The sequence below is a fragment of the Larimichthys crocea genome, chromosome VI (genome assembly GCF_000972845.2).
Source record: "Larimichthys crocea isolate SSNF chromosome VI, L_crocea_2.0, whole genome shotgun sequence".
Taxonomy (NCBI): Eukaryota; Metazoa; Chordata; class Actinopteri; family Sciaenidae; genus Larimichthys; species Larimichthys crocea.
The window spans coordinates 21925039-21939239 of NC_040016.1; the positions used below are offsets into that span (position 1 = coordinate 21925039).

General features: G+C 40.9%; 1 protein-coding gene across 2 annotated transcripts; it reads left to right on the forward strand.

The window, feature by feature from the left end:
• The first annotated feature begins 6234 nt into the window (after positions 1 to 6234).
• LOC104933696 (rano class II histocompatibility antigen, A beta chain) lies at positions 6235 to 10204 on the forward strand. Of its 2 annotated transcripts, none has more exons than XM_019275495.2 (5): positions 6235 to 6492; positions 7649 to 7939; positions 8910 to 9188; positions 9267 to 9371; positions 9953 to 10204. In XM_019275495.2, the coding sequence occupies exons 1-5, from the start codon at positions 6438 to 6440 to the stop codon at positions 10108 to 10110; spliced, it is 888 nt and encodes a 295-aa protein (XP_019131040.2). In that variant the 5' UTR covers positions 6235 to 6437; the 3' UTR covers positions 10111 to 10204. The 2 variants fall into 2 exon arrangements, with proteins under 2 accessions (XP_019131040.2, XP_019131041.2); XM_019275496.2 differs by having other exon boundaries at positions 9934 to 10070.
• Positions 10205 to 14201: the final 3997 nt, after the last annotated feature.

Sequence of the window (14201 nt, forward strand, 5' to 3'; positions counted from 1 at the left end):
CTCTTCCCCTCTTCTCTCTGGCCTGTCTTTTGCATTTTTTTGACAAGCTCTTAGTAACAATCCTTCCTGGAACAAAGAGAAATACCACAACAACAAACAAGAAAGAACAAGACGGGGCCAAACCAAACCCGAGGCCTTCACATGATACACGAGGTAAAACTAGAAAAGTCGAAGATTACATTTATTTTTTGAGGCTTAAAGCAACATTGTGTAACTTTTCTACCATAAAATAACAGAATGTAAATCATGTTGATGCTACACTGACCTGTGATCAGCTGAACGGTGTCTCTGTCATTCGTACGTCTGTTCTCACACTATGTAACTTTGGGCTCCGGGTCGGGAGAAGTACGTAACAGCTGTAGCTGCTGTTAGCTCAGTTTGTTAGCCAGGCTGCCTGGACTGTGAGCTCAGAGTGTTCGTGTTTGTACCACAGGCGTTTTGGAAGAGGAGATTTTCAGGTGCAGGGTGCTGATGGTGGAGCTGAGCCAGTGTCGTGGCAGAACAGGAGCTAGGCAATGTATCCGGGCTCAGCAGCTTCTATGGACATAATGACAGAGGGGAAAAGACAGAAGAGGACGTTGATGGAGGAAGCGAGCGAGAGTAAATCTGGGACTGACTGTGGTTTAACAAAGTAGTTTTGGATCATAAGTAATGTAATCAGAACAAATACTGGACAATACTCAGTATACCTAAATTCTTGTTGTTTGCCATTTAAAAATAACTAATACTAGAATTTAAGCTGGTTTTAACACATATAATCTAAGTTCATACTATTCTACATTTCTGTCTGACTGTGGCTGTATGAGGCCACATGTTTTTGTCCCATGGTTCACTGTATCTGTTGTGCAAGACGTGGAGATAATGACGGTGGCAGAAGTTAATCATCGCTAACTTGTTTTTGACGCTGTCTGTGATCTGAATCCAGCCTTCTAAGAACACTGCCGCGCCAGCAAAACAATAAATGACACAGTGAACTGTCCGGATGCTGATTGCATGCAGACAAATGTTTCTAATGCTGCAGCTTGATTATTGTATGTATTTGTGTTCCCTGAAAACAAAGACAGGAACACGGGGAAAGTTACTTTTCTTTGAGTCTTTGAAGTCTTATTTTCTTAAACCACCTGTTTCTTAATGAGGATTTTTATCCTAAAATAAGAACGAATAAAGAAGATCATTGCACTTAAATCAAGAAAAATAAAACCTACATTTTCTGGATTGTAATAATCTCATATTCATGTCATATTTGCTATACTAAATACAGGAATACAGGAGTGCCAGTGATGATATAGGAATCATGGGAAGTGAAGTCCGTAGAATTGAAACTCCTCTCTACATTTAGAGATATATGGTGGATATGTATAGGGTGAATATTGTGTCATGTTTCCAAACTGAAGCCTTCTAAAAGTTTTGGAAAATTGAAACTAAATTTTGAAGGTTTGCATAATGTTTTGAAAGGCAAAAACAATCTTGTATTTACCGGGATACTCAAGATGAAACAACGTCCATGTATAAGCGGTGACCACTGCGACGGTATTCACATCGTAAACTGTATAAAACATGGACGTAGTCTTCATGATCAGGCCTCCATCGGCGCCTGGTCGGACCTGAGGCAGGGTGAATGACGCCTGGTTGCTCAAACACACCACCTGTCAATCAAAGCGTCCACGCTCTTAACCCTGCATAACTTTAAGCCTTAATATAATGTGAACAGGTGAGTTGTATATAAATTCACCCTCAGTACAGTTGTCATGAACGGGGAAATTAGCTACAGAGACCAAAACTGTTTTTTGTACCAGGCTGTAAACATGTTTATTTCTGCAGGCGTGTGCTATGAGAGCACATCCTGTCTCCTGCATGTTGGCTTGTGTTGACCTTGTACAATACGTGTCTGTATGTCCGCTGCAACTCTGTTAATCTCTCAAAGTGTCACTTCAGCAGCACCGAGAAACAAACCCCTCTTATATTCCTTCTTCTTAGGAATAACAGGTTTGTTTGTCCGATTGTGTTCTCTTCTTCGAAACAATGATTTACCCCTCGTGCTCTTTGCCAACATCACGAACCGTCTGAGTGTTTTCTGCAACCTTATCTGAGGAAATAATTACCCCGCAAGCATGAAGAGCCATACCTGTACTGCGTGTCTCAAACAACCTGTTTTCGTGCACACTTCTTATCTAACCTTTTAAACTGTCGTCCATCCATAAAGACGTCTCACTATCGTACGTTATCCATTATGTTACTCTTTATTTTTCCAAGTTTTTATGATTTACTTTATTGCATATAAGTCTCATATTTATGAACAACAAAACATGTGCCATAACAACTTCATGGAGACTTTAGCTTCTTGATTAAAGCTGCAAACTAAAATTAAAGCTGTGGGAATCATTTATCATATTAACAACAGATCAAATCACACAGAACGTGCAAGGGTGTCTCTCATGATCACCTTAATTATCGCCTGACTCTGCAGCTCCAAAGAGCCTTTTAGCCTCTTTTAGCTCAGAGTTTTGGTTTAATGCATGTTTCAATGTAACACATCCACTGGACGCTTCTTCTCTGGCACCAAACGGCGGGCAAAGTGAGAAATAACAGGTGGGAAACTGTTTTTACCGAACATCTAGCAGCTATGGCACCAAATATATTTCTCAGAAGTTGGCGGAAACCAAAACCAGAGCCTGAAGGTCTTTTCAGACAGTTCTGATCTGCAGAAAAATTATCTTTATGCCAGCAAACATTTTGTGACTGGAAGTGTTCTGGTTTCCATCCTAGTAGCATTGACCAATCACTTTTAAGCGGGCTTTGGTCAACAACAGTCTGTGGAGAGCAAAATGCATTGCCCAGAATTCAATTTCAGAACCAATGAGCTATCGTTTCAGCATTTTATTACCTTTTTCTTAAAGTTATCTGCATTCATATGCAGATATGTGCTCATAGAAATGAGCAGAAATGTGCCTTTCTTGGCATTGTCGTGTATCAAACTGCTAATCGGGCCGGAAAGGCCTGAGTATCTGTTTTGCAGATACCTGCTGGCTGCACCGGAAGCTGTCGTCCCCAGCCCGGTAGGTTCAGCGCTGACAACAACAGCTCAGCACAATAAAATCAGGTATCAGAAAAGTGTCTTCATGTTTACGTTCTCACTATCTCACTCAGCAGCATGGAGCTTTATCTTCAGAAGTAAAACAAGCCCTGACATCCCTAACAATGCTGACCCTCAAGTATTTATCAGCTGTGTTGATAAAATACCTCAGCTCTTATCAGTTTAAAGGTGTTAGTGTACTGTGCTGTTCCAGGGGCTGTCAACATTAAAGAAATATAATGAATGACAAAGAATGAGGAGATATCAAGGTTTTCACTCATTCTACCTTCCTTCCTCTCCTTGTTCCTTGATTGCATCCTTAATTTTCTAATCAACGCACTTCTTAACAACCTTTGAAATCAGCTCAGATCGTTCACTGAGGGATCATAGTTTTTGTTCCATTCACCGGCTGATCTTCATGCTAATATCTGCTTTGCCTGAATGGATAAACCTGCACATGGTCAAGTTCTGGTTCATCAATCAATGAGGTGATCGATTTCAGTTATCTCTTCTTCTTTCTCCTCTTTCGAGTTTTGCGACGTACCTTTCTCGAAACCTTCAGATCAGAAAATCAGACCGTGTGTCCCCCCAGCCTGATCTCACAGGACACGTTGACACGTCAAAAGAAAACTGGATGATTTGTAACTGAATGCTGGACTTTCTGACCAGCAGACACCACTTTGTGAGGTCAGACCATAGATATTGAAAGATAGATACCGCGTTAGATGTGAGAAAACATGCATCTTTATAACACTATCAAAGACATAGGAATGCACATTTTTGTAGAACCTCAGAAAAGCTGAAATTTTAGATAACGTACACTTGATGTTTCCCATTCATAGATCTGAGCCTGCATGTCCCAGTGGACGTTGTGACTCTTCAGATGGTTGGTTGGAATAGAGCTGATTAGATAATTTACTTCCAACAAGTTCATGTTCAGTTTCTCACATTAATAACAAAACAAACTGAAAATCAGGTCAGAATTGAACAAGTTCTAGTCGACTGTGAGCTCAGATCACCTGGAGAGTGTTTGTACCACAGGGACCACCGGGAAGAAGAAGAAGAGGAGGTTTACAGCATCTGTTATAAAAATTAGGATTTATACTGGGGTTCAGATGTTTTGATCATATAATGTGTGTTTCCTGTTTTTTGCATGTCTCGTGCACTTCCTTTATTTGGACTGTGTTTTACTGAGGATGGCAGGGAGAGATGTCAGTAGTTCAAGGACGTGAGAAACAGGCCTGAGAAGTGTCATTTTGATACATAATGTTCATTACTGAGCAGACTCATCAGTGAGGGAGGTGTCTGAGAATGTATAAGAACCAACTGTTAGAGCTCCTCGAGGAGCCTTTTCTCTGTAACCCCTCTTGTGTGTTGCACTGTTAAACGCTCCTTCTTGTACAAGAATAATAAATTCAACTTAAACCTTGATACTTTGAATCCAGTTCTCCTTATTCAAGGGTTCTTCCTTTAAAAATTCAGCATCAACAGGGAGTGTCGTGCCAGAACCAGAGCCACCGGACAAGAGTAAATGTGGGACTGACTTTTAGTGGTTGGTGAGAGCTTGGTGAAATAAAAGGCTGAAAGACAGACGCCGAGCTGGGCTGACTGCTGCTGGACTAGTCAGTGATATCAGCTGCTGCTGGGTCTGCTGTTGTTGAACTTATTTGATGTTTGGCTGTTAGCAAAGTTGTCGACTCGACTAGTTTTTGATAAGAAGTAATGTAATCAGAACAAATACTCGAGTACAGCTGAACATATTTACCACATGAAACCGGTGGCGCTGAATCATAGAAATACAGATTTATACACAGCTTTGAAATGGCAATAATGTAGTTTTGTGTCTTCACCTGCCTTCAGGTTCCTGCAGGTGTAGCCCGTATTAATGCAGCTGGGTGCATCACTGGATCTTCCCTCACGGCATGTTTTTTTTGTTTTGTTCGGTTTATATATTTTGTTGCAATTTTAGCGAATAAATATGATTGAGGGACAAGCTGTGACACTCAGAAGTCAGATTTCTGTTTTTAGCAATAGAGAATAACAAAAAGCCAAGCTGGATCAGAGCAGACTGACCTCTGACACGCTTGTCAACAAGAACTGATGTCTTTGAGGAGAGTGCCACCTTGTGTCTCCTGAATATAACACAATCCAGGGTCAGTGCACAGAAGATTCACTTTAAGACATAAGATTTCTATTTCCGGGCTATCTCTGAGCTAAAAACTACGTTTCTATGACAACAATCAACACCTGTTGTTGGTGAAAAAACAAAAGAAAACAACAGGTTGTTGCAGGTTCTCACAGATTGTGGCTAGATCAGCGATTGGACGATTGTGGTCTTGGGTTTGATGTCCACTACAAGTACTACTTTGAAAGTGCTTCCTGCCCCGGAGCAGGACGTTACCCGAATTCTCAAGAACAGACTAAAGCCAAGTTTTAGTCACACAGGCAACACTACAGAAACACTGAAACCACTATAATTATTCAGCAGGGTTGCCAAAAATATAGAAAATTAAGCAGATACAAATGTACACGTTTTTGTTTATTGTTGTAGTTGGATGATCTTTCGATCTCGCTTTAGTACTATTATATTTAATGACGTCTGAGCTCAGTCTGTAGCTGCTTCTGAAGCCTATAAATCAGTGTTGCAAACACCTTCAGGGGAGTTTACAGAATGCTGTACAGGACAGGAGGGGTCCAAGGTCAAACAGCTGCTCTTCAGCACTGCATCTCCACTAAAGAGAAGCAGCGCTTGATGGACAGGACAGACTGCAAGTCAGACACAAACGTTGAAACTAAGTGCACGACATGAACCAAGCCAAAAGACAACTTGGTCATAGATTCCTATGTGTGTATTTCCATAATATGACCTGGATAGCGCCTGGATTCACTGATATTTCAGGCTGACCGTGGAGGAGTTTGACCAGTCTGATCGCTGGAGATCATGTGGCAAACTCCAAACCAATGCTGTAGTGATTATTTAAAGGAAATCTGGGTTCAAACGTTGGACTCAGGCGCTATAGACCTGTTTTGTTTTGTGTTGTCTTCTAACGTCTGTTGAACTGGCTTTTATGTGTGTAAAACACAAAAAAAAGAAAATGTGACATTAAGAAAGAAAAGAGGAATCAGGCTTGTTTCACCTCCCTTACTTTCGTTCTCTCGTTGGTGTTTGGTTTCAGCTTCCTGCGTGAAATCTGACTAACTTTTTTAAGGATCCAACGTTTTTAGACTTGTTTTAAAAAGTCATGATTCATGATGAAATGAGTTTGTCTAAAGTCAGCAGAGGAAGGAAGTGCTTAAACTCAACAACTGACTTCCTCCCAGTGCTTTGAGGATCCACAACAATGTGATCGAACTGCCGCTCAAAATGAAACGCTCCCTGTGCCTGCTCTTTCTGTGCCTTTTCTCTTCGACATCTGTGGGTGAGTCTTTCCCTTTTTTAACCATTTAAATGTGTCCGCTGATATTTAGTTGCAAGTCTTTGGTTCACACAGCATGCCCGGGTTCAAATATTAACGTTAGAAGGTCAGATCAGGTTTTGAAGCTGCGTATCCAGGACTGTATGTCTCAACGTGCTGTGTTCCTGTGTTTGTATTGTTTTTGCTGTACATAAAATATACCTATATATGAACATCTGCAATCATATCAAAAATTAATAGAACCAAGTACATTTATTTAAGTACTGTACTTACCTACTCACTTGAATATTTACATCTGATGCTACTTTGCACTTCACTATATTTTAGATGAAAATATTCTACTTTTTTTTACTTCAGATTTGATATATTATTAAATATTTAACATCCAAGACTCTATACAAAGTAAAGTATCTATACCTCAAACATGAGACTCTTATTTCCTTAAATGACTTTAGATGGTGGAAGTCTAAAAACAAACTCAGTTGATGAAGAGATGAGATAGTACGGGCAATACATGTGAAAGCATGTATATGTGTGTGTGTGTATGTGTGTGTGTGTGGTGTCCAGTTCCTCTTTTTTATCTGTGTGAGTGCTCCAGTGATCTGAATGAAGAACTGTTCTTTACTGATTGCAGAAATTATAAGCGGTGTTTCAGCTGCAGAGTCACGTGATATCTTTGTGAATCTCTGTGGGTTGTCCTAAATATGAACTCCTCTTTTAAAAGGCTCAGAGAGAGCAGGGAGCGGGATGACTTCAGTGATTTATTGATGAAATGCCTCACAGGCAGGCGAGCAGTTACTCAAGCACCATCTATCCTCACCAGGGTCACGGTGGGGCTTGATATCCTACCTATCCCAGCTGACATGGGCGAGAGGCGAGGTACACCCTAGACAAGTTGCCAGCGACACCTACGGGCAATTTAGAGTCTTTGGACTGTGGGAGGAAGCAATACAACAGCATAAAACAAGAAAGGAAAAGAAAGGAAATGAGATGCAGATGAGGAGGCTGCAGAGCAGATGAAGGACATGGACGTGGAGATGAGGGAAAGTCTGACGGTATCTGGTAGATGGATGTAAAGTGACAGTGAAAGGCCTGGGGGATGCATGGATGTAAAGAAATTCAGTTAATGGGGAGTAAACTTTGTGCCTTTTCCTCTCAGACTGTGCCACCAATGGATCCGGATACTTCATGACAGCCGACTTCAGGTGCGCCATGTACTCCAGAGAGCGCACGCATGTGGAGTATCTGGTGGACTGGCATTTCAACGAAGAGTTTGTGATGCAGTACAACAGCACGGTTGGCAAATGGACGGGCTTCACTCCGGGCGGGATGATCACTGCATCTCTGTTCAATGGAGACTTCTACGACGTGCAGCAGAGAAAAGTGGAGAAGCAGCTGATATGTGTCGACCATGTCGATATGATATTCAACGTGACCGAGGAAAGCATTGGTGAATATTCAAACGCTGGATACGTTTGTATTTGTAGCTTTTTAAACCAAGTTTAATTCAACACATCAGAAAAATAATAGCACCAACATTGTTGTAAACAGATATTTCCGTCATAGGAACAAACTGTACAGCTACCAATTTAATTTAAGGTCACCGCAACCCGCTCAGTCCTCCGTGACGACTCTTCGGCGAACTGTCCCCCAGAAAACACCTTCTGTCTGAGAGCCAGTTAAGTCCCTCTGTTTATCTACGATGATTGCATGATGAAACTTAGAGCGACCCACATTATTATGACAAACATGTAATGTGTAGGAGGTATGTAACTCATCAGTCCTTCCTGCCGACTCTTCGGCGAACTACCTCCGTCTGGCAGTGAGAGCCGGGTCCCCGTGATGATGTGATTTTCCCAGCAAAACACTTGAACTTACAATATCTTTGTAGCTGTCCTCTATGCACAGTGGGAGATAACACAATCTTACAGCTTCCATACAACATTGTAAACCCATGTACGCATATTTTTATTGTGGAAACTAGGTGGAAACCCACAAAAACAATCAAAGATATTAATGTAATGACGTCATTTTCAGGTTTTTGGTTTTTAAATGGCGGGTGCAGGTCTAGAGCGTTACATCATACATGAAAAGAACTGTAAAAACTACATTTTGTGATTTAAGAGATGTGTTGGAACAGTTTCTTGAACTGTGTAAGTGGTTTTTGTGAACTCAGGTATGATACACACAATTTACAAGTATGATGGTACCAAACCTGGCAACCTCACTGTCACATCAACCCTTCAGAGAGCTGCACATACTCTCCATTTAACCCTAACTAAAACAGAGAAGTTCTACCCACATGACTGAAACTTCATATGTTCATCATATTTAACACTTCCTCAATTGGCTACATTCATTATCATCATAAAACCTTCAGTGCCAGCTCTCAGTAAAAACTCTTCATCCTCTGATTTCAGCTGAGCCCAGCGTCACTCTCGTGGAGTCCACCAGCTCCAGTAAAAACGCCATGCTCGTGTGCAGCGCCTACGACTTTTACCCCAAAAACATCAGGCTGACGTGGCTCATGAACGGGCAGGAAGTGACCTCGGGCGTGACCTTTAGCGACGTGTTGACAAACGGGGATTGGACCTATCAGGTCCACTCTTACCTGGAGTACACACCTTCAATCCGACAGGACAGAGTCAGCTGTATGGTGGAGCACGCCAGCCTCAGGGAACCAAAGATTTATCACAGAGGTGAGGATGGAGCGACAGTTTTACTCATGATGCATCCAATTGATCTGTACAAATGTTTCTCTTCTCATTTTGTTGCAGACTTAAATCAGTCAGATAGGAGGCTCTTGATTGGTGGAGTTTGTTTTCTGGTGTTGGGAGCGGTGTTTCTGTCCTTGGGACTGATGCAGTACAGGAGAAAACGAGGTGATTCACGCTTTTCAACTGCTTTATAATCCAATTAAAAAAAGATAAATAGATACTTCAATGGACGGCATTTTGGGGAGGTCAAGATCAACCAGCACGCGATGATGAAAGACGGAGAATTCACAATGAAATCAACCGTAACTCGTTAAATTCTGTTTATTTTGTTATAAACGTGACAAATTTAACATGATATTGTCTACTTGTTGGAATTCATTAAATTCAGTTACTGGGGGTGAATCTAACATGAACCTTCTGAACAGCCACAACTTCCACTGGGATGTGCAGGTTCTGATCTATGAACGGGAAACCAAGTGGAAATTATTCAGAATTTCAGGTTTCTATGATAAAAAGTCAGAATAATTGTTGTATTAATTAAATCAATAAATTATACTATATCATAGAAAGTCTATTGTATTGTATGTGTCATTGTCTAAAGTGAATTAATTAAGTACGTTCACTGTCATACCTTGAGTTTCTTGTTTTATTTTGTAATTCTCTCCTCTTCCTGTTGTGTTGCTTCATTTCCTGCGTTTGTGTTTACCGCCACTTCTTCCCTGATTAGTTTTCACCTCCGTGTCCGGGAAATGGAGCCAATGCAGACGTGCTAAAATCTGTACTTCCTCGAGTGGTTGAAGTTGGATATCCGTGTAACGGTACAGATGACTTATTAGAGCACCCAGGCGTCATTGGGCCCGCCTGGTCTGAGGTCTGCCATGTTGATCCACGTCTATGGTGGTGACCAGAACAAACAGCGCTTTGGAAACCTCAGTCTCCATAAGTCCCCATGTTCAAATGTCCAACTTCACAGCAGAAATAAACATGTTTACAGCCTGGTACAAAAAACAGTTTTGGTCTCTGTAGCTAATTTCCCCTTTCATGACAACTGTACTGAGTGTGAATTTATATACAACTCACCTGTTCACATTATATTAAGGTTTAAAGGGTTATGCAGTTAAGTACGAGAGCATCACTCTGATTGACGGTGGTTGTTGCCACAGGCTCCATGTTTTATTTCTGTCTCATTTTCTGGATTAGCAGGGAGGTCATCACCACTTGTTTGGAATTCATCCGAAGCTGCACAGCTGCCTGTTCCGCTCGCTCCAAGCCTTTGAGGTGCGCTTTTTGTTTTCTTCACTGTAACTCTGTGGATCCTGCCTCTCTAACCGGTTGTGTTTTAGAGAGTTTTTTGTTTTTTCGTTTTTTTCTCCGTGCTGTTATTTAAATGCGCTTCCACCTGGACCCTCCGGTCACATCAACAACCAAAGAACGCTCTGCAGCCGATGTTGACCTGTGACCTGCTCGCCGTTGGACTCCGTCCATACTGGCTGCGTCCGATCCATCGTGACCAACATCTGCCTGCAGCACCACACACACCATCATCCACCACTTCTGTAATCTACTAACAAGGCCTTTGTTCAATGGCACTTAGTTTGGATTTTATGTTACGACCCTTTTTTTTTTGAAGTGTTGCACATTATTTAACTTGTAACGTTGAACCTTTATATGTTCTTTATATTATAGAGTTATATAATATATGAGATATTATATATATATGCATGTAAGATTTCATATCTAGTAAAGTTAATAAACAACAAACAAAACAACAGTTGTCAAATCGTAAGATTGACCTTTAAAACTATATAGATATATATATAATTATTGTTTTACATATGTTTTTTTGTTGTTTTGTATACTGGAGTATTGTAACAAAATAATTTCGGTGTTAATATCTGACTCTGATTAACGCTAACATGACGTCACGACGGCTTTTCAGGACCTGCGGGTGGACGTCACGGACACGCCGTCCAATTTGATGCTGTCTATGCGGCTCGGCCTTCCAGGGAACTCCGTCTCCATGGCGACGGTAACAGGTCCGTCAGTGCGAACTTAACACAGGGACACACGAAACCACACGCTCATATCATATGACATTTTAACACACTCATAACACACACACACACACACACACACACACACACCTAGGAGGACAGGACAGATGGCGGATTCACAGCAACACTGAACCCCCATCAACTCAGTCATCAAGATTAAACTGGTAAAAAAAAAATCTTGCTTCTTCAGGTTTTTCATTGCTGTGTTATGAAAGAGGTTCAAAGATAATGTGAGACCAGTGGAGGCGATCAGCACATGTGATGGTCTAGTCACATCTTTGTTCATGCGTCTGATCATCTGTGACAGAGGGGCTGAATAATAATAATAATAATAATACTATCATGTATAATCATTATCACTAACACATGCACAGCCATTTTAGACTCACTGAATTGTTTGCTTTTGTGCTCATTATTCTTTACACTTACGGTTATATGTGCATCTTAAATATAATGCTACACTATGTGTGTATACAGCACTGTTTATTTTGTGAAATGATCCAACAGACAAGGTGTACAGTATTATTTGTTTTGTATTTATAGTAGTATCTTTATTTTTATATGTGTTACTACTGTCTTAATCGTACTGTATCGTAAGTTGTTTTCTTTATTTGTGTTTATTTTTAATTACATTTTACACTCTTCTTCATGCGTTGTCTGTTTGGTTCATTTTCCTTTCCTCGTAATGTTCATGTGAGAGTTTTGAGTTGTTTTTGTGTGAAGAGAGTGCTAAAGTTTTACAGTCATACACTCATGCATGTTTTTCCTCTGAGTTTTTTTCTGTCAATATTTATTTTTCAAAATAACAATGCTGTTATCCCAGCATCAATTTTCTCAAGGACGCAGCTAATGAAACTTTGTTTTCCTGAGAAAACGGCTAATTAATTCAATCTCGGAAAATAATTGCAGGAAATAATAATTCAGAGTGCAGGAGCGGAACGTCCGCAACTGCATGCTTTTAATATATTTAGACTCTACTTTTGTTTTCTCAAATCACAACTTTAATTAGTTTGTTATCTCGGGAAAATGAAGTTTCATTCTGATCTCGAGGAAATATCCCGGTTCTCAGGATAAACATTGTTATTTCAAGACAATTTACAGTTTGACAATAAAGTTGATTTCATTTGTTTTCTTGAGAGCTGTCTCATGAAAACAAATGAAATCAACTCGTTTCACGAGAAAACGTGAGGAAACAAAGTGCATGAATGCAATGACCGGTTTGGTCTTCATGTTGATTATTTATTATTTGGTATGGAATACTAACAGAAAATATGGTAATACAAGGAAAATGTGAAAGGATCTCTAAATTTTGCAGAAACACATGCCGCAGATGGATTATTATTTTGTTAGCATATCAGATAGCTCACGTGAGGGATTCTGCAGATTTAAATGGAGGTTAGATGATTAAACAAAACGGGCTGCATGTCCACATGTGATGTTATACAAAACATGAACTATTATTGTGTTTCTGTAGGAAAGCACGAGTCAACGCCGAGAGCAGTCAGCTAGAGACTGGCCCAAAAAGTGGGGCATCCTTACCGAGGCTACGAGGAGGTACACATGCAAACACACTGCCCTCTACGATGAAAACAAGTCAAGTCAAGTGGGTTTTTATTATTAATCATAATGGAGACAGGACTGCATTAAAGCGACAAGACAAAATACAACAAGGGCTGCATAAAGTGAAGGTGGATACAGCTGTCCGGTTAAAGGTTTTTCCAGTACGAGGAGGGGTCTAAGAAGTAACGAGGAGGCCAGAAGGAAGCTTCCCCCAAGACCCCCATCAGCACAACCACGACCCCTGTAGAGAACACATCGCGTATGCTCCTATCATATTGTACTGCTCTATCTTTATCTTATCAGCTATCTATCTATCTTTCTACTATCTATCTATCTAATCTTCTATCTATCTATCTACTCTATTCTCTATCTATCTATTATCTATCTATCTAATCTTATCTGGACAAACATTCACACCACCCATGTGTCGTTCCTCCAGGTTACCACCCATCCCTCCATTTCCCAATGACGTACAATTCCAGGGTATGGTCGTTGGCATGTCGGTCCACCCGCCTCCAGAATTTATCGCAATGGAGCACAGGAAGGACAGAGCTTGAATGAAGAGCTGGGTGGGGCCTTCGAAGCTTGCATCTGACTGGAAGCACCATCCGCCATGTTGCCTCGGCTTCTGTGAAGTTAGAGAGACGTAAATAAACGACATGAAACTTTTAGTGTTTGGGGTCTTGTTTAATGCATTTTGAACGATTTATCAGTTTATTAAATATGTCCGTCAACTTTGTTGGCCTCTGTATGGATTACAAGAGTTTTGTCACTTATGTGTTAAACTCTGATACACAAAAGTCCATTTGTTGGTCAAGAGGCCAATTTCACGATGCTAAAATAGAGCCACGCGCTGCACTGGGCACTTCACAAATTACAGGCTTAAGGCTTTAAACTTATGTTAAGGCCTCTCAAGAGCTGGAGGTCTCAGGGAGGATTTTTGAGGTAGAGATCTGATTGACTGGGAAAGGGGGGGGGGGGGGGGGGGGGGGGGGTGTAGGGCATCCCTGTATGAGAGCATTTAAGTAGTTGGTCAAGAACCAGAGACTTCTTTGTAAGCGAGACATTAGTGGAAACAGGTAGCCAGTGGAGCTCGGAGAAGCCAGTGGGGTCATGTTTTGGGTTGGCACCCGCCGTGTCCTGGATCATTTGAAATGGTTTCACTGTGCGGCTGGGCAAGCCCGTCAGGAGGAGGGCGACTACAGCTACAGTCACAATTACTTGTTGACAGCGCTATGAGAGATAATAAAACTACAATACACTGTGTAAATATAAATACACAAACCTGAAACACCATTAGAGTAGATATGCGTCATAGAATCATGTATTATGTTAATACATATTGTGTATACATAAACATATACATATATGTACAGTTGTC